The sequence below is a fragment of the Ambystoma mexicanum genome, chromosome 1q (genome assembly GCF_040938575.1).
Source record: "Ambystoma mexicanum isolate Mex_15411 chromosome 1q, UKY_AmexF1_1, whole genome shotgun sequence".
Taxonomy (NCBI): Eukaryota; Metazoa; Chordata; class Amphibia; order Caudata; family Ambystomatidae; genus Ambystoma; species Ambystoma mexicanum.
In genome coordinates this window covers 843,324,333-843,345,036 of record NC_090922.1, presented here as the reverse complement: position 1 = coordinate 843,345,036, position 20,704 = coordinate 843,324,333, and the positions used below count along the sequence as shown (strand labels likewise).

General features: G+C 43.3%; 1 protein-coding gene across 3 annotated transcripts in view; it reads left to right on the top strand.

The window, feature by feature from the left end:
- AXDND1 (axonemal dynein light chain domain containing 1) overlaps positions 1–20,704 on the top strand; it is an 871,721-nt gene that overhangs the window by 569,706 nt on the left and 281,311 nt on the right. For all 3 annotated transcript variants that reach the window (XM_069641478.1, XM_069641476.1, XM_069641477.1), the window contains 3 exons: positions 3,187–3,421; positions 5,061–5,277; positions 17,873–17,966. In XM_069641478.1, coding sequence (XP_069497579.1) covers positions 3,187–3,421; positions 5,061–5,277; positions 17,873–17,966 — 546 coding nt within the window. The remainder of the gene's footprint in view (positions 1–3,186; positions 3,422–5,060; positions 5,278–17,872; positions 17,967–20,704) is intronic.

The following is a 20,704-nucleotide window of genomic DNA, read 5'->3' as shown; positions in this document are numbered from 1 at the left end:
GGCATTTGTGTGTTGTGTTTCTTCTTTTTAATATTCTTGGATTTTATGCAAAAAGCTATTTTCCTTAGCTGTATTGCATCATTCATAAGTACATAAATAAAGGTAAAACAAGAGAATTGGCGGCAGTGGAAATTTGGAGATGGAAAGCAGTCAACAGGGACAGGATAGTCCAGAATAAGAAGTCAGCATTGGCCAAAGCCAGAGGGCTGGAAGGTTTGCTAGATGTAGATGGAAGGTTTGGCGGGTCAGAAGAAGGACACACGCTCTCAAAGGACATGTTCTTCAATTTTTTATAAATTTAAGAACATAGAACATAAGGGCTAACTTTCCCTACATTTATGGTTGGTCACTGCCTATCTTACTAACTAAAATGCTCTTCTGTCAGTCGTGAATGTTCCAAGAAAATGTGGCCGCTGTCCAAAACTACCCTAACTGACCCTACCACTAGATGAACTAATTTAAGGAAGGAGAATTACTCCCTTCTCATAACGTTTTTCTAGTACCAGTAATAAGTATCCAATTTGCAGATAGTCTCTTGTGACCTTTTGTATTAATTTCTTCAATTCCCAAAAGGAAAACTTTCCTTTCTTTACTTGGATTCCGTTTTGGCTGTTTCTTATCAGTAGAAACTTCAGCTGGCCATTTTGAGGGAATATGATCTTTAGGGGTTTTCGCTTGTACTTTATAACAATTCCAACTCTTTTGAGTCTTTTGATTCTGCATCTGGGTTATAGGTATCTGATCTTGACAATGGGCCTCATTACGGGTCTGGCGGTAACTGTGCCGGTGATACCGGTGGTTTGCTGCCAGACCCGTAATGATTTACCGGTGCCTGACTTCCCGGTAACACTGGGGGATTACAGCACCGGCGGACCGGAAAGTCAGGCGCCGGTAAATTGTCAGTCCCCAATCCCATAGAGTCCTATAGAACTCTATGGGAGTGGGGACCACGGAAGCACCAGCGCCGTTAGTGACGGTGCTGTTGCTTCCATGAAAACTCTGCGGGCGGATGCCTTTCTGCCCGCAGATTTGTTGTGTGCCGGTCCTGAAACAACAGTCCCGGTAAGCTTACCGGCACCGTTCTTTCCGGACCGGCACAATTAGAATGAGGCTCAATGTCTTTCTTTCTCTTTAACACTACAGTATTTGTGTTCAGGATAGCTAGTTATTTTCTCATTTTCCTAAAGTGGTTTAATCCCCTGGTTCACTTTCTCATTCACTAGTTCTTCCTCAACCTGTCCTTTGGTTCACAATATATATATATATCTTTTAGATGTCCCCTTCCTAGACTGTTTCAATGCATTCACTCTTTCTTATTGTTCCAATTTACATTAAGCTCCTCTCTTGGATTCCAACCTTCATGGAAATATGCTGTTGGTTTTAAGTTTGTTTCACATTTCCTACTGAGACAAGTAAACTGTGATGTGTTATGATTACCTTGAGCCTTCCCATGCTTCCTGTTCTGCCCGTTACCTTCTTTCTAGAGGGAGAATGGATTTGGAAGCCTCCCTTCTCTGGGAATCTGTTTTCTCTTTTGAAACGCCGATTGTGCTTCCTCTATGGAATTCGTCTCCTCACTCTCGCCTATTTTCTGATAGCGTCCCGGTACTCGGCTCCACCCCAGGACACCTTGCGACCTTCGGTTTCTGATGGTATAAGCGACGTTCTGCGGACTGTATGTCCACCCATCTCCTTCCATAGGTCTCGCCACCGTATGCTTTGCCGGTTCTCTGCTTTACGGGTTCGCCGCCACTCAGGCGTCCCATGGAACACTTGCAAGCAAGTTCGTATCTCGTGGGTTTCCTGGTTCTCGTTCTCACCACTTGCTATGCAACCTGGGGCCACCCCCGAGTTGCATACATGATTTATTCTCTCCTCCCACCCCCCTGGGCTTCTCTTGCCTCTGGGGCTTATCTCGCCTCTCTGAGTTTATGTATGCCGTTTAACGTACTCATCCCAGTAAAGAGAGCATGTTGATTTAAAGGGACAAAATCGTCACGTCTCAGATATTGATGTCCTTTTGGAGTTTATTCGTCCCAGTTTTGACAATTAAGGTTTTCAAATATTTTGACACATCCCATGTATGCCATGATGTGTTCAGCTGGCGGGAATCCTTCGCGGGAACGGGAGACCTTGTCCCCAAAGGGGGAGTCTCTCCCAGCGAGGTCCCACTTGCCTCTATTCCTAGGGAGGGTATTGTGGGGCGGGCTCATCTCCCTAGCGTCACGGGCGGGGGTTTCCCCCTTGAGAAGAAGGGATGAATTCCCTCGATTCATCACACAGGCCAGCAGGGGCAACTGTTTGGGTGCACCCAATGTACACGCAGTAGTGAAGTTGAAAGCTATAGCCATGAGAGAGAAATAGGCTACCAATGAGCCATTCTCTGGATGCTGGTGTAAGAGAGAAAAACCCACCAAGAACAATAAAGGTAGTTTGTCTCATTCTTAATCTGCACTCCCTGCAATATTCAAACAAGGAAGGAACCTTTGATGCACTTTGGAGACATCCATGCCTGAAACAACTCAGTCTTCAATTGCCACATTGAATAGTTGCACCAATGGCTTGTGGGCTTGAATAATGACTGCGGCCTGAAAATCAAATTGTTAGCGACGGGGAAGAACCAAACTGTCATCTGAAAGCCAATTGATCAGAAGGGTCAGTGTTCATAAGCAGTGCTTTCAAAGGAGTCTCAGGATTCACAAACCCAGAGAACTGTTACAGGAGTTTGCGTAGTTTTTTCAGGGAAATCTTACCCTGACTCCGTACTATAAGACTGGAGCCTTTGGACTATTGTAGATTAGTATTTATTGCTTGAAAAAATGTGTCTTCCTTTTTTGCTCCCCTAAACCCCTACACCAACATCCTTGTCTGCGTGCACCCTTACAAACCCTGTGTTTTAAACTGAATAAAACCATTTATTTAAACTTTATGTGAGTCTTGGGTCTTCTGTTAATCGCTTGGTCTGTGACACACACCAGTGACAAATACCATTGAAAAACCTTTTAAATAAAACAACTAAAGCTGGGGCTATGCACAACATGTAACTCCTCTGAGATAGCAATGCTGAATGAGCAATATGTTTTGCCAAACCAAACAATGACAATCGCTTGTTGACATTAAATTTCCCCTGGAACTAGGCATGCAACAACACATTTGGAGTTTAACTAATAGTCTCTTTTCTTTCAGATGATGTCTGAAGACCTGGATCGATTTGGCGGAGATGTGCTCTTGTCCGGTCAAGATAGATTGAAATTGGCAGGTGAAATCCAGCAGCAGTGGGCACAGCTTGGACAGGAAGTTCTGCAGCGACACCGCAGCCTGGATGGCGACTTCCCGCCAGAGCACAAGGTCATGGAGGAGCTAAACTGCAGTGCTCAGCAGCTCTGTGTACAGTACAAATGCCGTGTGGAGGGCGAGAACGGTAACGGCCAGAGATGCTACTTTCATCTCATTTTTCTTTGCTTGTAGACCCTTCCCTAATAAGCAACACTGCTTGCAGCCCCTGTTGGGAACCAGCTCACACATAATGCATACACGTCAAATGAATGGGTCCGATAGAGGATTTGCTTTTGTGGCAAAGGAAGAGAGACGAGGGCGACTGTGACAAAGTAAGATTGAACATTAAACAGCTTTTGGTAAGTGAGCAAGCCAAAAAGTCTGCATCATAGTGCCCTGTTATGGTGGTACGAGCAGGGTGTATAGGGAGGCAGGCAGTGCCAAACCTATGTTTATCTAGCTCTAAAGCCCTTTCTTTGCCCCCTTGAATGTCATCTTGCTAACATGCTTTGCGCAACCCATGGCATGTAACGGTCTACAAGTATGAAAAGTAAATCGGTACATAAATAGGGGTGTGTAAGAGATACCGTTTGTGTCACGTCCCCCCTATTCGGATTAATGTAGGATTTTAAACAGTTCCTGAGCTTTTCTAGGCTTTTGATCCTGCTTGGTGATGTGATTGATAAGGGTAGGGGTTGGAATAAGATTAATGAAAAGATCCTGCAAAGAGTAACCTTTCTTTTTGCCCAACTGTTACCTTTGCCACTCTCTAAGCGCCAAACTCCCTACTTTGTGGCTTTATGCTGACTGGAGGGTCCCCCAACTGGTGCATGCAAGTTTGATGCCTTTGCAAAAGGAATGATCCACTGTTATAGTTGAGCAGCAAACACCACCATGCTTCTACAGTGACACGCAGAATTAGTGTCCCAGGTGCACACTTGAGAAGTACACTCATTAGAATAAAAGATACATAAATACATACCATCTATGCCTCTGGATTCGAATTTTATATCGCAGAAATATTTTTGAGAATCATGAGCTGTTAACTGTATTGTTAAAGTTTTATTTTTGTGTGAGATATATTATTGTCATGTAATTTTAACTAGTATCTTATTTATGGAAATATGTGAAATCTCGGGATAAATGTAATATTGATTGATTGAGAATAGAAGAAATTCAAAGCAAAGCCAGAGATAATACTTTGTTTGGGAGGGCTGATATCAGACACTCCTCCAGGAAAATGTTTTGAAAGAGTAGTGATGACGAATTGCACATGAGAAAAACACTTGTAGTCGTGTACTTCCTCCCTCAGGGGTGCAATTCCACAGCGCTTTTGTGATGCCCTTTCTTGGTGGTGTGTCTCAGATGCAGGTAGACGTATAAAGTCAATAGGACTCCATGGAGTTTTCGGGAGATTTCCCTCCGGCTGTAGTTCTACTGTGGTAATTCTGCCGAAAATGGCAGTAGCGTGGCGGATTCATCTACAGATTTGTGCTGGAGGTAAATTCTCAACCCTACCGCCAATCTCGTATTTCAGCACTGTCGGAATGCAGCGGTAACGGAGTTGCTGCTGCGCTCTCGCCAATTTATCACACACTGCTGATGTCATAATGAGACTCATAGTATGATGGAAACAATATAGCACATAGGGGTTGATATAAATAGTAAGAACCATATTTATGTTGTGTGGACCTTGACCAGGCAAATGTGGTGTTAAGATGGTGTTGATATTGTTCACACTTCAGTGACATGCTGCAGCATGACCCTTGTTTATTGTTTTCCAGGGGTTGCCAGACTATTGATGAAATGTGTCAGCAGCGTAGAGACATGGACTTACCAGTTGCAGGCCATCTGGTGTGGACCACACAGAATGCCAGAGTCTGAATGGCTCAAGCTTTATTTGATGCTTCCAGAATGGATGGATCAAGTTGACAAGACATTGAAACTCATTGGCACGACTCAGTCCGAAGAGGCGGCCCGAGAGGGGGAGCCACACAAACAGTAAGAATCTGTACTTGAGGCTACGTTGGCCTGATATTTGAGACAGGCATGCACGTACATTCACACAAACACTAAAAGACAAACATGCACACACAAAACCAAACAAGAAAAATTGCCATTTGCACAAGCATGCAAATAACGAGAAGCCTACTGGCAAATCCTAAAACCACATCTAGCTGCACATTATGTTGAACACTGAAGTTCTTGAATACGTGTTGAATTTGAACCTTTACAATTTCCACATTCATTTGGAAATAGTACAACATTGAAAGTAAAACTCTGTATTTTAAAATTATTTTAAACATGTGAATAACAAGCACAAAGAATGCCTCCAAATCCCCCCATGCCCTTCTTACATCAACAAATATGCACCCATGAGCAGTCAGACAAGCAATGACAGACATACAGACACACAAGTGCCAATATTCTGTCACCAAAAGAGGTAGGATATTTCAAATTTCAGGAATATTAATTAGCCAAATGATGACACCTTGGGAAATTACAAAATATCACCTTTCACTCAATGACATAATAAGTCATGATATTACATTTAACATAACCCTGACCACATCACAGGTCATTCCTGTCTGGCCCAGATGACCTCTGAGTCATAAGGAAAAACGACAACCAAATAAGTGGCATGTAAACACTGTTTGGGCAGCCTCAACCTCACTGACACATTTATTCTTCATACTTACCAGAACCAAAAATATATTTGTTCCTAAACCTCTTTAGGATTTTGGGAAGTTGATAACCTTGTAAATGTGGTCTCCTTCAATATTAAAAGTCAAATCTGAATGCAATTACCTTCAATCATGATTGACTGCTTTTGGACGGAAAATACAGCTACAGTTCATCTATATATATATAAAAGTCACATTTTGTTTGTGGCTGGATTATTGGCAAAGCATTTTTCCTTATACAATTCTACACCGTTTCACCAATCTGCACCACATTTTGCATAGTTACCTGTCAGGACCCTATGGATATTACTGGCTACATGACGTTTGGACACCCCACCCCGTTCCCCGGATTTCAGCACAAGTCAAAATTAGTTTGAGGTTTTGTGGCTTTGCGAAGTGTTGTTCCTTATACAATTCCACACCGTTTCACCAATCTGAACCAGAATTAGAATCGTTGCCTCTTAGGACCCTCCGGACATTACTAGCTTCATGACATTTGGACACCCCACCCCTGTCCTGAGATTTCAGCACCTTCACACATGAGACGGTTGCCTGAAATTGGTGAAGCATCAATGTGGTCATAGATGGCCCGTCCTGACACGAGTAACAAAACTTGCGGTCCAGGCCCTTGAATGTACGGATTGCAAGATATTTGCACTGCAATGAACTGCACCACGCACGGGTGAGGCAACAGGTGGAGAGAGAGCACATAAGGTCGCAGTATGCAGCAGCACACCAACTCTCGCCTCCCCCCAACGTCTGCTCCATGGTATGTCAGCCACCCACACATGCCCATTCTCAGTGCAGTTTACATCAGCGTGCAAAGCACATCAAGCAATAAGTGAATCGGAACAGCGACCTACAGGATCAGTGTTATCATGTCTGTCTACAGAACCTGGGGGAATGGGTACTTCTGCTAGTGATATATAAAAACAAATACCATCAGTGTACAGACATACTATCCCATGTACTAGGCTTCCGTCCCACAGTGTGTTGGTGGCTGTACTGACTGCCAAGCCACAGCAGGCCTGTCTGAGCACAGATGTGCACATATTTGCACTGTGCCGGTGACCGAAATGACTGGCTGTTAGGCTGTGGTGGGACTGTCACTCAGAGTGGTCACAAACCTAGAAAGGTAGGGAGCAGCGCTAACTGGGCCAACACCTCCTCACCAGTACAGGGTCCCCTACCACCATGAACAATTTGTTTTGAATTCAGTCGTTGGCATTGGCATGACACAAAGACACTAAGAAAAGGTTACTGGTAGGCTACTGTTACTCATTGTTACCCAAGGGTCTTCAACCATACCGTAATTTGAAATGTCAACTTGTAGATCTTTGTCTTTGGTGCATTTTGTAGTTTCGCTATTGTTCTTTCTGCTGTTTATCCTTTTCTTTGCAGGTTGTAGAGGGTTAGCATTGGGATGGCTCCTTTCTACATCCTCACCCACTGCTGCTCTTTCCACTTTATCCATCTTCTTACTTCAGATATTTCACACTTAGCTAAGGAATGTCAACCAAAAGTATGTCATAAGCTTTTTAATTGATATTGCTGAATGCCGCAGATGTTCTATTACTACTGAATACTTGTAGAGGCAGGATGTAGAGATCAGAGGCCTCTGAACAGAATGATTCCCACTACATGTATTTTTCCGACTAGTAGTATATTGTACGTCTCTGTGCAGTCTTTCTGATGCATAACATGTCTGCAAATCTTGACGTCACCACATTACAAGGAAGCATTGTTATTTGCTGCATTTAATAGTTTTAAAACAGGAAGTGATTCTGTCCCCATTTTGGCATTAATGGATATCCAAAAAGTGTAACCTGTTGAAAACTGCCCTTAACAAAATATCTAATGATTTCCTTGGGACCATTGTTAAATATCCACATCTTAGTGCACCCTGCTGCAGTCTGTGGCAGTTTACTCTTTGACATGCTTACCAAGGGAGCGTTCTGCTCTTGCCTTCACATGCCCCCATTAAGAGGTTGGTGGTAATGATAAAAACAGATGATCTATGCATATGCTGCAATTTATTTTAACTGCTTTCTTGATGATGGACTAGGCAGTATAAATAAATCCTCAAAAGTAGTAGGCCAAATACCTGTAAAAAAGTCCTTTAATTTTTAACTCCAACTGGAAGGTGGCTAGCACGTGCCTTCACTTTAAGAAAAATATCTGCTTGGGGTCCTCAAATGGTTGTGAAAAACAGCGTAACCCATAGGAGGATCTTCTCTTGTTGTATGGAACAGTTTAGCATCTAATGAAGCACATGATTAATATTAGTAATGTAACGGAAAAGGTACTCACCGTAGTGACACTGGTACTCTTATTGCACTGTCCTGGGATGTCCCTCGGAGTGGGGACAGGATGGGAGCATGTTGCAAAGCAGCTTTTAGAACCCTCCACATTGGCATGCCCTCCAGGGTAGCTTTTCGCATGCCCCGCCCAACCCAGCCATCAGTCCCTTGGTTTGTTTCTTGTGTGGCTCTGGGTGCCCTGGAAGAGAAGATACCACTGAGAAGGAGTTTGCAACACCCATGCACAGTTTCCCACTTGTGAACTGGGAGGCTGGCACATCACAGAGAAATCTTGTCTGATGCCAGAGGGGGGGAGAGAAATATCGCGTAAATCCAAAGCTAAGAAGAGTGTTCCCAAAAGTGGTCAGGCACTAGGCTACTGTAAGGTGTTTCTGCCCTTAATTAGTAATGTATGATGAGCACCGGTGGGAATGAGTGATTGAACATCAACCTGAGGTACACATGAGAAAGGGCAAACACCTTACCATGCATAATGCGCCTGTTTGGAGATCCGGGGCACGACTAAATGAAATCCTCACAACCCTTGGGGCTTCTATCTGGAAAGTGAGTGCCTCCACTGGGAACAATTAGAAGGGCTAGCTCCCAGTACCCCTTGCCTTTGGCAGAAATTACTGCCGGGTCCACTAATTAGACTGGACAACCTGGAAATGCTCTCTATGAGCACTATGTTGCCACCATACTATGCAGTGGTAAACCCCTCCAACAGGTGTAAAAATGAATGTGGAATGTACTGATCAGTAAGGGGTCCCACTGACTCCCTAAAAGGCAATAAGGGGTGTTTTTTTATGAGAAAAAACTAACTAAATGGAGGGATACTGATAGAGTAAAGGATGAGAAACCACATTCACTTGTGTTTGATCGAAAGAAACCAGGTAAACCGGCCAGCTTTTAATAATTTGTTTTAAAATAAATACTTTCATGAGTGTGCATTAACAGTTGGCCAACTTTGCATGGAAATCAAGTCAGTCCCCAGTCAGAAATACATTAGATCTATCTTAGGACTAAGGCAAACAGTGTAATGGATAAACAAGTTTGCAGCATTAAATACTTTGGTTTGGCACCCAGAAAAACTGGGCACCCCGTGTTGTGCATCTAACAGACAAGTTCACAGCATTGAACACATTTGTTTTCTTCATCAGTCAAATGAGAGAGTGTGTGTGTGTGTGTGTGTGTAAATAATAAATAAATAAGTACCATATGCAAGAGCTGGTACATCTCCAAACCATGGCTTGGAATCATCATAGTAACTAAACCTTTCACTTCCGGCTATCAGTTATCAGGCCTCTACTGTAATACCAGCATTTTTATGCCCTCAATTTCATTTCAGTAAAATGAACGCAGCCGGCATAAGGCTATAAATAAATAATCAAACTGGCAAACTGGTAGCTGCAGACTACCACACAAAACCATTTAACATTTCACATAAACATACAAAAAACACTGACAAGGACCACCATATTCTGAATTCCCAGACGGCACTTAGCTGTGCATGTTAAACAGTAAACACCCTTGGCTGCAGAGAGACAAAACAGGGAAACGTTCATCTGCATGCTGTACGCCAATTTACAAGGGAAGTGCCCTGTGTGCAGAGTACATCCTCCTGTGATTGTGAATCGTAAAATGGAATAAAGCGTGGATGCAAAACCCAAGGAACCATTAGAAAAGTAATAGTCAACTGCTTCCTCAGTCCACACTCATGAATATGGGTGACCAAAACTGACTCCAACTACTGTAAGGAAGGAGGGGGTCGGTTTGCCCCCCATGCATTCAACACGAAAGGGACCACCTGCTCTTGCAATGGTGGGGGGGGCGCCTTCCATGCCCTCTGTGAGCTCAGTGGACTAGTCCCTGGCACATACAGAGGTGGGGCAATTGCAAGATACATCTGAACTCCATTTTGTGCACCCCAGACTCCGTCTTTGGACTAGGCCACATTCTGGTATCTGTGAAGCCTTTTCTCCCCTCTGCAGCTCTGCGCACAGCGAGCACTGACAGCCCCCATCTTTTTCCTCCCGCACCGGTGCCACCCAAGTCCATTTCTCACAGATGCCCTGGCGCGAATTGTTGCAAGCAAATGGTGTATTCTTTTCATCCTTCCTCTGAGATCACTGCCCTGTGTGTGACGGGGCCAAATCATGACTTGTGGTACATCTATCTCAACAAACCCACTCCTGCACCTCTCTCCCCCACTGTTGGAAAATGACTGCCTGCCCAACCCTGTGCCCTTCTTTTGATGTAACAGATGTGTGACCCTTCCTTGCTGACCACCCTCGAGTGCCCCCAATAAAACCATCTCCTGTTATTATATATTCTCTCTTAAACTAACACATGTCAATCGATTCCCTCGCTCTGAAGTGCCTTGACCTGACAACTGTTAATCACACCCCCCAACAAGTTACTTGGAGGGCAAGCCCCCCACACCCTTCACCTCGCCAATGATCTGAAGCAGCAGCACCAGGGCCATCATGCCTCACTATGGAGAGCCATAAACATGGTTTTCCCCCTCCCACTATCAAGGGTAAGATTTGTGCTTTGGAGGGAGTTGTTTCAATGGAAAAAAGTGCGAGAATACAAGTACCATAATCCTTAGAGACATCAATGTGTATTAACCTGCAAAGGAAATGTAACTAGACAAGCCTGAAAAAGAAAAGGAATACAGCCTCCCTGATGATTGATGGAGTCAAGAAAACATTTGGAGAAGACAATTTGTTGTTACAGCAGGAGAACTTGACTGGGAACTAAAGGTTTAGTTTACGGGTCATTGTTTACTGCATGTCTTGTGATAGCATGTAGATTAGTTAGACAGTACCATCCGCCTCTAACTGACCCAACCCGACCTTCACCTCGCACAGACCGGCCCAGCTGAACCACGTGATGCCCGCCAAGTTACCAGCCAGTCTCGTGGAGCCTGCCCCTAAAGCGCTATACTGGGTCCCTCACCAATCCAAATGTAACTTGTAGATTGTATAGAAAATGTCACTGTTGACGCTGTAACCCTTTATAATGTATTGTATCTGTATAGTTTGCCAGAGTGCTCTCAAGGCAGCAGAGTTCTCTGGATGCTGAACTTTACATAAAGGCTTTGTTGTCTCTCACAACCAATCTCTTGGTCTCATTCCCTACTGGGATGTGTCCATTATTCTGAGTCCTATTTGCACTGTGGGGAATGACCGCCTTCACTACCCACCCGAAATGCTCGTTAGCACTACTGGGTCATATTACACCCTCCCAGCGGAGTATAATATGTGGGGCAAAACAGAGATTTTGCCAATCACACCCTTCACCGAAACAACGCACCGCAATACAATGCTGCTGAAAGGGAAAAGGGAACACAAACAAGGCATGCCCTTTTTCTCCCTCAGACTAGATCTGAGTGACACAGTTTATTTATAAATATAATTATAACTATGGGGTTGCTGTAAATAAACTGGTGCCAGATCAAAGGAATGATATCCGACTTTCAGTCAGCTGTCATGCTCACTTACAAAGTTACCCCGCCGTCTTATGTGAGGGGACAACAAACACAGAAAGATGTAGCTTATGAACAATTTCAGGGCCACGGAACTCTGTCTGCTTGAGATGTTGTTTTTCTTTTCTTTTTTTCTTCCCAGCTTGACCAGCCAGCTTGCATAGTGGCTATGTGGGAATACCATGTGCTTAGAATGGCCTCTCCTTTCTCCTAACCCCAAAACCTTTCCCTTGTCTGACCATATGTGTGCACACAGCACGGATTGAACACCACCCCGCTCGGGCTTAGAGACGCCCGACCATGGCTTTGTCAGGTGGGCACAGTGCAACTAAAACTTGCCGCGTAAGTCCCCCACCTCGCCAGAGGTCTCACACGCCACGTCTCCCAGAAAGGGAGTCTAAGTGACCACAGCCCGGTCAGACCTGAGAGTTACCCAAGAGTCGTCCCCACAGGCAGCATGCGAGCCAGTCTGCCTCACTCGCTTGCAACTGCCCACTAGGCCAGAGTTGGAATTACGCAGTCCTGGACGAATCAAACCGAACCTAAATAAGGCCAGGGCACGGTAACAGGTGACAACACCTGTACGGCGTTCTCTCTCTCTCTTTCCCGCTCTCCAAGGTCTACTTATAAAAAAAAACCTCTGCCAGCACATACCAAACGTGCCAGGGGCAGCAGCCGGCCAAACTAGTAACATTCTTCTCAGTGAGAGGCCGGTTCCCCCTAGTGACGGAGGAAACCACTGCCTTCCATTTCACAGCCAAAGCACCAACCGACCCAGGAAAGAAAAAATAGATTAACAATATCTTATTAAGTTCCCAGATTGGAAGATCAGGAACATATACCAGAGAACTTGCCTAAATGTGTTGCACACAGAAGAGGTCTAAGCCAGAAGGGGGCAGGGAGAGATGACCATCATCCTGTGTAACGTATGTAAAAACCCAGAAAATCAATCATTGAAACACATCTTGATGGCCTGCGAGGGCACTTGGTCTGCCAGAGTTACCTTCTTCATGAGATTGTAATCAGTGAAGAGATGATTTTATCTGAAATACTCTGGGTTAGACTAATATATGGGCAAGAAGCATGTTTGATAATTGCCGTAGTACAGGTGTTGGAAAGATGTAACATCATAACCCGAAATGGGTGTAAATCTGTAAATTGAAAACAGGGGTAAGAGTAGGGGGATGGTTAGTTCCATCAATTGAGATCGCACATTGGTAACAAATATGCTACTGGAATGTGATTCTGCTCTACTACTGTCGAAAGGGGCAATTTGAAGCGAATGTCTAATATATATATAGCTTATTGGGATCTAGGTCATTACTATAAGTAATATTTTATTGGTTCGGATGCCTAGTCTTCTCTTTTTATTATTATTCAATATTGTATATGCTTGGAGTGGGATATCTGTCTGTTTATTCATCTAATCCTTTTTTGTTTTATCCTCTTTATTGCGTTTTGGTTGATTCTTATTTTACTTTATAATGCTTACTATTGTGAGTGCTGTTTTTCAAATTAAGATGAAATTGCTTTGTGTTTTTCTTTCTTTGTTTTTTCTCTTGTATTTTATCATATTCGATGTGTTCTCTTTTTTTTTCTTTTTGTAAACGTTTCTGTGAATCAAATACAAATAAAAAAAAAATGGATGAACAATCCAGCAAAGTCAAACGCAGAACTTCCAGAGGATCTTCCTAGAGCAGACATAGCTGCCAGATTTTAAATCTCTTTGGGGACCCGCAGACCCACAATGGGAGGGGAAAAAAAGATAATTAACCATTTGAAAACCCACACACATAGGTTTTCATGAAAGAGCCAATCGGAATAAAAAACAGGAGGAGAATGAATATGTGAGGCCTATGAAAGAATGACCCTGGAGGACAGCAGCGGCAGCTAAGAGGCGCATGAGACCAGTTTGCGCAGAACCAGCGAAGGCAGCAGCAGCTACAATTTAGGGATTTTGAATGAGGTGCTGAGACAGAGGAAAAGGCAAGCTCTTAAACTTCGGTGTCCTCTGGAGGAACAATGTCTAAGTTGTGGTTTAGGTTGATAAAAGGCCTCTGGAGCTTGACTTCCCTGAATTATTAAGCATGTTAAATCTGCATGCCAGTGTGAAGAGCACCATATTTATTAACCTAAAGAGAAAGTGCAAGACTACACTTACAGTGGGGAACTATGGGCTTTGTTACGAATTGGGCAGTGATGACAGTGTTAATTCTACCAGACGGAATTACTGGTACCGCTGTGGTGTCTGGCAGAATTACTGCTGCATTGCCAGGTGACAGGAGCACACACACCCCATCTATGGTAACTGTAATTTCGTCAGTGGAGTTACTGCTGAAAACCAACCTCTGACGGTAAGTCTGCCAATATTCTTTGGAATTACTTGTAAATCGGCAGAATTAACAAATGTCAAATCCACCCGGCGAATTTGCGCTGACGGAAATCCATCACGACGCGACCATGAAGTTCAGTGGTGGCCATCTTGAAAAACTCAATCCACACAAAATCACCATTAAGGGATTGCCATCCAAGCCCACAAGACACCCCAAACATGTCCGCAGGCAAAAGCAAGGTGCCAGAAATGCTCCAGAGAAAAACCCTAATTCTCTGAGCAGGAGCCCACTGTGCTGGCAGAGGAGGTGGTGTCCCATGCAGAGGAGCTGTGCGGGTCACACAAATGAAAGACGTCCTCCCAGCGCAAGAGTGCCATTTGGAGGGAATTAAGGGACAAGGTGGCAGCCATAGGTAATATCCCACAGGACTGTGAGGACATACGGAACCGCTGAAATTACCTAAAAGCAAACTACTGTAGGGACACAGCAATGACAGGTGGAGGAACTGTGACTGTATCCCCGCTGCTCCTCACACCGTCAGAGGAGAGGGTGAGCAGCATCCTCCACATGGCGGGCCTGGGGGGGGTCGTTACAGCGGAGGCGGGAGCCCACAGTCATGAAGACCTAGGTGAGTACATGAGTGAATCATGGGCTCTACGCACAACTACAATGGAATGTCAACAGATACACATGCAGTTACCAAGCAGAAATTCACCCAGGAAATGCAGAAGCAACACATGTAACACACGCGGGACAGTACATCAGTGAGCATGATAGGTGTGAACCCCCTAATAGAGACACTATGTACAAGGAGGCAGCCTTTTATAGGATACACACAACAACCATGGTACAGCAGTTATCATGGACAGTCACCCATTCACAAGGTATATATGCCCACCACTTCTTGCTAGCACATTCATCACACATGTAAGAACACATCCGCCAAATAGCTGCCACACACTTAATGTAGGTAACAGTAACTGCACTGTGTTTTGGCCGGAATTACGGACCCATTTCTGGCGTTATTTAATCTGTATTTCCACTTGTAATGCAGTGGAAGTTCCATGTTTATGTTTTGCTGTGCCTTTCAGTGTTAATTTCGCCAGCAGTAATTCCTCTAGTGTGAATTCCACCAGTGTAATTAGCGCCCATTTCCTGGGACGCTTAATTCGGCAAAGTGGTAAAAGTGGCAGTATGCCGTCCGCAATTAGGTGGGTGGTTTGCACAGTAGTCTCCCCTTTTGTAATGTCTTGGCAGGCGAAGAACAATGGTCTTGATGGTTGCCTAGAGCAATGCAAGAGGTTAAGATTAATTTGATACCTTCCAGCCATCACCCCTTTTGTTTTGCTATAGTCACCCCGAGTGGGATGGGTATGCCCAGACGTGGGCCCTATGCCTGCTGGGCCTAGAGACCCAAGCTACCCCAAAACATGTGTAGGGATGCTTGTGGTCTCAAGCAGAAGGGATGTGACCAAGCAGTTTGGGCTGGACTGCCCCTTTTGAGGTGGGGCCAAGCCTGATTTGCATATGGTATTTCCCCTTTTATGATGGCTTGTCAGACGAAGAACAATGGTCTCTACGGTTGCACAGAGCAATGTCTGAGGTTAAGATTAATTCAAAAGCTTCTAGCCATTCTCCCTTTTGTTTTGCTGCAGCAACTGAATTACTGCCACGTTTTCCACTTACCAACCTACTTTTAATGAGGCCTTATATCCCTTAAAAGATAGAGAAGGTTGGGAGATTCTTCCGTGAGTGGAAAGTGCACCATAGCCCTCATCAAGAACCAGGGTTTGATCGCCTCAAATCAGAAAGCAGTGTGCTGACACAATCCTTTTGGTGTGGATTACAAGTAGTGATCAAAGCATTACTCTTGTGAAGAGGACCTGGTGCAAAAAGCAGCTGGGTCAATATCCATGAGTCTGTGTTGTACTTAAGGCAACATGGGGGGTACAAGTATCCCCACGATTGTAAAAGCCCTACTCATATGTCACATCCCCTTTCCTCCAGAAATCCTTTGGAACTGGGGCGTGACCAGAGCGTGTTAGCAGCCTTAGAATCTTCACCCTAGGCTCTTTAGGAGCCTATTACAACCTACTCCTGTTTGTAAATCAAAGCAGTTCTGCACACAAGGGAACCCACAACAGTGGATCTAGAGTGTTAAGAATTAGTAAAATTACACTTTTTGGATATCCGTCAAGATTACATAGAAATTGGATTTCTTAATTGTGCAAATAATATTTCCAGCACTTTTAAATTACCTTAGCCACAAATGAAAAATAGATAATTACATCATTGCACATAAATGTATGAATACAGAAATCTGTAATGCCACCTCTGTTCAATCTGTAGTATTTTATCCGTATTGATCTGGTGAATGATGTCCCTGTGTTCTCTGTAAAGTCTTTGTTGTCCTTGTAATCTTCCACTTTGGTCTATTTGATGCTTCTTAGTTCTCTATGTCCATAAAGAGAGACTTTCTATATCACAACACCTGTATCTCAACAGAGGTATCTTGAGTTATTGACTCGCTCCTGCAATTGAAGGAAATGATGCAGCGATTACGTCTTCAGGGTTACCAGTCATTTGGTCGAAAACCAAAGGATCGAATGCCATTTGATCGACAGTCAAATGGTCGAAAAAAATGGTCGATTTGTTTTTTTTTTATGGTGGGGTTCCCCTCCAACACCCCGTTTTCTTTATTAAAAATATTTTTTAACCAACCAAAACTAAAAAATATATATATATATAAATAAATAAATAAAAAATTCGACCTTTTTTTTCCCACCATTTGACTGTCGATCAAATGGTCATTCAATCTTTTATTTTCGACCATTTGACTGGACACCCGTCTTGAGATGTTCATGTTGAGATTACGTGTATTTTGGTTTTCATAAAATATTTGCCTTCAAGCCAAAAGAACCAAAATTATCTGTCTCCTTTCATTTTCCATTTACTTTGTAGATGGGCGTGTCCCCATTAATTCATCACACTCAATCCTCCAGCACTCCACTGCAGGCTTACGATAATGAGGGGAATTATCCAACGCCCACTTCCCACCTTACACTACTTACTTGCTCCTTACTCTACTCTAACTGGGAAATACTCCTCCCACCCCACAAACACCATGCTTTCTCTATACAATGTTCTTATTTCCACTCCTCATTCTGCTAGCCATTCCATTCAATTACGGCTGGAGGCATTGACATATCTACCATAAAGGGAGTTGACGTTTGGAAAGCAGTCAGAATTGTTTTCGTTATTTCTTTTTTTACTTTTAATTAAATTTTGTAAATGTTTGTTGCCATATTCTTTTAAATCCTTATTACATACCACTGGTGCTCATCAGGACTTGTAGTACATTTTACAACAATTTTAGATGTTACAAGATCCATATGTTTATGTATTAAGTACTAATAACAATTTTTTATCATGTAATTATTAAAATCTATATTAATAGGTGAGTTTTAAAATGTAATTCATGAAAACAGCAAACATGTCCTCCTTTTTTACCATTATTTATTTACACAATGTACTATTACTCTTACTTTGAATGACACTTTCTATACAAACAAATGATCTCAGAACCTAATTCAAACTTTCTCCATCACTAGTGGATGGCCTCCAGTATAGTTGGTCTTTTCTAAAATTGAAATTCAAAATGTAAAGCACATTGCTGATACGATAAAACAGTTGAGATTGCCACTGAATAACCTCTGTGAAATGTGTGTGATGTGAATGTTCTGTAACAACCGCCCCTCCATGTTGATAAAGATTTTCTGTGTCCTTCAGTATAGTTCCAGGAGACCTCTTTAAGATGCTTCAGCAGTGGATCACAGCCCTGGCCAGCGGCGCAGAGAAGGACGATATGCATCTCACCCAGGAGGTATGTGAAGATGGGGACTACAGAAGCCTGATATTTCTTTTATACTTTCTTTGTATCTGTGTAATTGTGGGCAACTGAAATGTAACTGAAGAACCTAAGTGATGAGAGACAGTTATCTTGCTGGAGATGGTTGGTGATGCATTTTCTAGTGATGAAGCTTTGAGGAGTTGTACACGTACTCAGTAATACACATCAGAACACACATGGCTTCTGTGGTGCCCAATGACAAAGTGTGGGGAATTCATCTATGCTGAGAGACATGGGTGCCACAAACCCTTACGTGGAAAAAAAGGCTTGGTCAAGGAGGTGCATGCTGGAGTACTCAGAGATCAAGCACGAAACAGGGGGCCCATGGAAGGAGGCATAACTCGACCAATGACGCAATGTGAGCATCTGCCTGCAGTGCCAACTAGCAACATTATTGCTCTTAGGATTGGAGGGACACCCTAAACTGACCAATTGTATTTGTCAACATAATAGGAGGTTTGTGTGAGTCAGCAGGTGGGTGTGGCAAAATGTAACTTCCACTAGGATGGCAATGGCAACATTCTTGTGTTGCCTCTGGTAAGAAGAGGTGGGCGCCTCTTTGCAGAGCTATACAGTTACGCAGATCGTGCAGGATCATACTTTATGATGTTACTTGGGGCCCTGAAATATTTTATGGCATGGTACTTTTGGGAAAAATATATAAAGTGATATGGGTTTATAGGAGAGGTGGGGCTCAGTACAAGCATTTGGATTTGTTGGTTGCTGCCCTCAGAACTCATCTCTTCTTAGATGACTCGTCCATAAATGTCTGCCCAGATTTGAACATGACAGAACGTAAAGCAGAAGTGTTTTTCAAGTGATGCCACCTGATACCCTTATAAAAGCTGAGGGGACTTCTGTAAATACAATTATTTTGATCTTGAGGGTGTCTCTGTTGGATGGGTTGGGACCCTGGGTTGAGCCTGGCCAACTCAATTTAGATTTTTGTTAGTGTTCATTGTAACCATGTGACGCTTATCAGGAAGCTGAAGTACAATTTGGCATAAATAAGATCTATATATTGATGCCTTAGATTAACTGTAAAATTCACAAGAATTACTAAATAATATATTCTGGTCTGGTAATTGATGAAATGCTGAATGGCATCATTGAGTATTCATATGTAATCCTGAAAATCAATACACCTTTTCACAGGAGTTTAATTGTATTATGACCAACCTTTTAAGAAAGAGTAGCAAGGGGGCCACTGGAGAGCAACCAACAAGATGGCTGCACTGCAAGGAAGCTCTGTAAAAGGTGGAATATCCTGTATGAATCATCCTTTCTATGTCTATTTGTAAAGGCCTCTTGCAAATATCTGACATGACTGTGCAGTCTTGATTATTCTGATGTACGTAAACGGAATGGCGAGAGACCACTGAGGGCATTATAGGTCAGAAAACCTGAGCATGGGGAAATGGAAAGATGGTGCGTGATTCCTCAGTGCAGACCAAAAGTGCATAAAGGGTGCCGCTCTATCAGCAGCACCTGGATGTTTAAGCTAGCGAATACAATACACATGCAAAAATGCTGCTACAGCGGCACACTGAAAGCGAATGCCCAGCAAATTGAGAAAAGATGGATGGGAATACCAGACGTCTTGGGAAAGTGACACACAACCCAGACTGTGTGTGGCGGTGTATGAACAAGCACCCTTGATGGACATCACAACAACATCTTGAGTGTGATTGTATCTAAAAGTCACAGCGTGATCACTACTATCTATACATCTGATAAGGACCTGTGTTATGCATGGGGAATAACAAAAAACAAACTAAAATGGATGGCTTGCACAACACTCCAAAAGATTGTTAGATCAAATGCCACAGATGCCTGGGGAAGGTTTTGTTCCAATGGCAGCATAATACTGACAACACCCAGCGACTCTCTGCCCTTGAGTCCGTCAAACACAGCAGAGATGGAATGAGCCAAAACTCAGACTTTGCAGAACGGAAATGTCATCAGCACAAATGGAACAATTGTGGAGGGACTAACAGGCTGAGCATAGGATAAATTCCATAGAAGAAAATGTTTCGCAACACAAAACAGAACTTAAAGATTTTGTTTCTATATGCCCCCCTAATCCTCCAGTAACACAATATTTGCTGATCGAAAATGCCTCTGAATACACATGCGGGCCCCTCCCAGATAATTATAGCTAAACTGCAGAGACCATGATACAATGTGGAAATCAGCAACAGAGAATGGTAACCTACGCTATCATAATACACTATGGAAAACAGACAAAGAGAAAGACAACCTAGGTAGGAGGCATGGAAAGGATTTATGGACGTCAAGGTCTTTTGTCTAAACAAGTGTCGTCAAAGCAGTGCTCTTTCCAGCAAAGATGACGTTTGTTGCTGATGAGAAATCACACTTTTTCACAATTCCTGTTTCAGCTATGGACTTTGTGAAACATAGGTCAGAAGACAACATGAAAAGTGCCATGTCTAGATGATCCTTTTTGGTGTTATGACCTATGGCCATACCCGGACTGTTTATCAACAACTTGATGACAAAATGTTTGATCATGTTTGAAACACTCTGCAAATTGATCTTACAAGGTACATGATATACCTTTGTGAGTGCTCACTTGAGTATGGTGGCTGGTGTGCTTCTAGCCACTTCCCATAGTGTGTATCTCAATTAAGAGTGTCAGCAGTTTAGCTGTAAGGGTGAGAGATGGATGCAATTTAATGGTATGGGGTAGT